The 1,582-nt window shown below is 46.0% G+C and overlaps 1 protein-coding gene across 1 annotated transcript in view; it reads right to left on the bottom strand.

Moving 5' to 3' along the window:
* tnrc6c2 (trinucleotide repeat containing adaptor 6C2) overlaps positions 1–1,582 on the bottom strand; it is a gene marked incomplete at its 5' end in the record, with an annotated part of 16,992 nt that overhangs the window by 14,475 nt on the left and 935 nt on the right. The window contains 2 exons of the mRNA XM_083693643.1: positions 361–440; positions 1,476–1,534. Coding sequence (XP_083549769.1) covers positions 361–440; positions 1,476–1,534 — 139 coding nt within the window. The remainder of the gene's footprint in view (positions 1–360; positions 441–1,475; positions 1,535–1,582) is intronic.

The following is a 1,582-nucleotide window of genomic DNA, read 5'->3' as shown; positions in this document are numbered from 1 at the left end:
CACGCTCGTCAATCTCACTCTATGTAGCCGAGCTGAGTGCTAATTAACAGATTTAAATGTGTGTGTGTGTGTGTGTGTATGTGTGTAACGGAGTGACACAGTACACAGGTCTGCCCCCATGCCCCCACACACACACACACCACTCTCACACACACACACACACACACACACACACACATTCTCTCTCACACACACACACACTCTCTCTCACACACACACACACTCTCTCTCTACACACACACACACACACACACACACACACACACTCTCTCTCACACACACACACACTCACACACACACACACACACACACACACACACCATTCCCCTGTTGACCTGCCTGATTGCTGGTATCTCACACCAGGCTGGTGGTCCCACACCTCTGCCTCTTGGCAAGGCCCCCCTGCGCCCCTGCATCCCGCGCCCCCTGTGCCCACATGGCTGGTTGGCACGCACCAGCGTTCACGACACAACATGGTCATCAATACCCCAGGCTGGTCCTCTGGGAGGGGCAACACTACAGCACAACATGGTCATCAATACCCCAGGCTGGTCCGCTGGGAGGGGCAACACTACAGCACAACATGGTCATCAATACCCCAGGCTGGTCCGCTGGGAGGGGCAACACTACATGAATAGATAGTCTATAACTATAGATAGTGTAAGAAGGTGTAAAGTTATATATACAGAACCAGTCAAAAGTTTGGACACAAACTTGCCAAGAGTGTGCAAAGCTGTCATCAAAGCAAAAGGTGGCTACTTTGAAGAATCTAAAATGTAAAACATATTCTGGTTTGTTTAACACTTTTTAGTTTACTACATAATTCCATATGTGTTCCTTCATAGTTTTGATGTCTTCAATATTATAATAAAAATAAAGAAAAACCATTGAATGAGAAGGTGTGTCCAAACTTTTGACTATATACTGTATATATATATATGGCATTTAGCTGATGCTTTTATCCAAAGCAACTTACATTGCAGTGAATGTATACATTTTTCAGTATATATGGTCCCAGCAGGAATTGAACCCACAACCTAAGCGTTGTTAGCACCATGCTCTATCAACTGAACCACAGAGCACGATTTTTTTTTTAACTTTTTATAACAGTGTTCACTTTATTTCAGGGAATTGACTGTTCGGTACGTAGCATAGTAATTACACAGTCAAATGTTAATAACACAATAATAACCTGTTTATGTATTGTAGTTTGTTTGTTACACAAGAACACAGCGAAATACAGGAGGCCTAATTCACAAAGAGCATCTATAATGTATGTAGATGTGGCAGAGAGACAGATATGCAGGGGTAGTGTACCTCTGAGCAGACAGACCGGCCCCTCCCTCATAACTACTCCCTCCACCGGGGGAGGGGGGGGGGGGGGTAGCAGCATTAGGAGGATAAATGATGTTCAATTATTAATCCTTACCAACTGGGAGCTTCTCTCTCACACACACACACACACACACACACACCTCACCCTCCCTAGCCCACACTCCTTATTCTCCTCTGCATCCTGGGGGGTCCGCCTGGTCTGGGGGGACAGGTGAGGGGGCGACTCAGTGTTACTGTACCTCCAGCT

This window comes from Argentina silus, assembly GCF_951799395.1.
Source record: "Argentina silus genome assembly, chromosome: 22".
Classification (NCBI taxonomy): Eukaryota; Metazoa; Chordata; class Actinopteri; order Argentiniformes; family Argentinidae; genus Argentina; species Argentina silus.
Note: the sequence above shows the minus strand (reverse complement) of the source record. Positions and strands in the feature narration are given on the sequence as shown.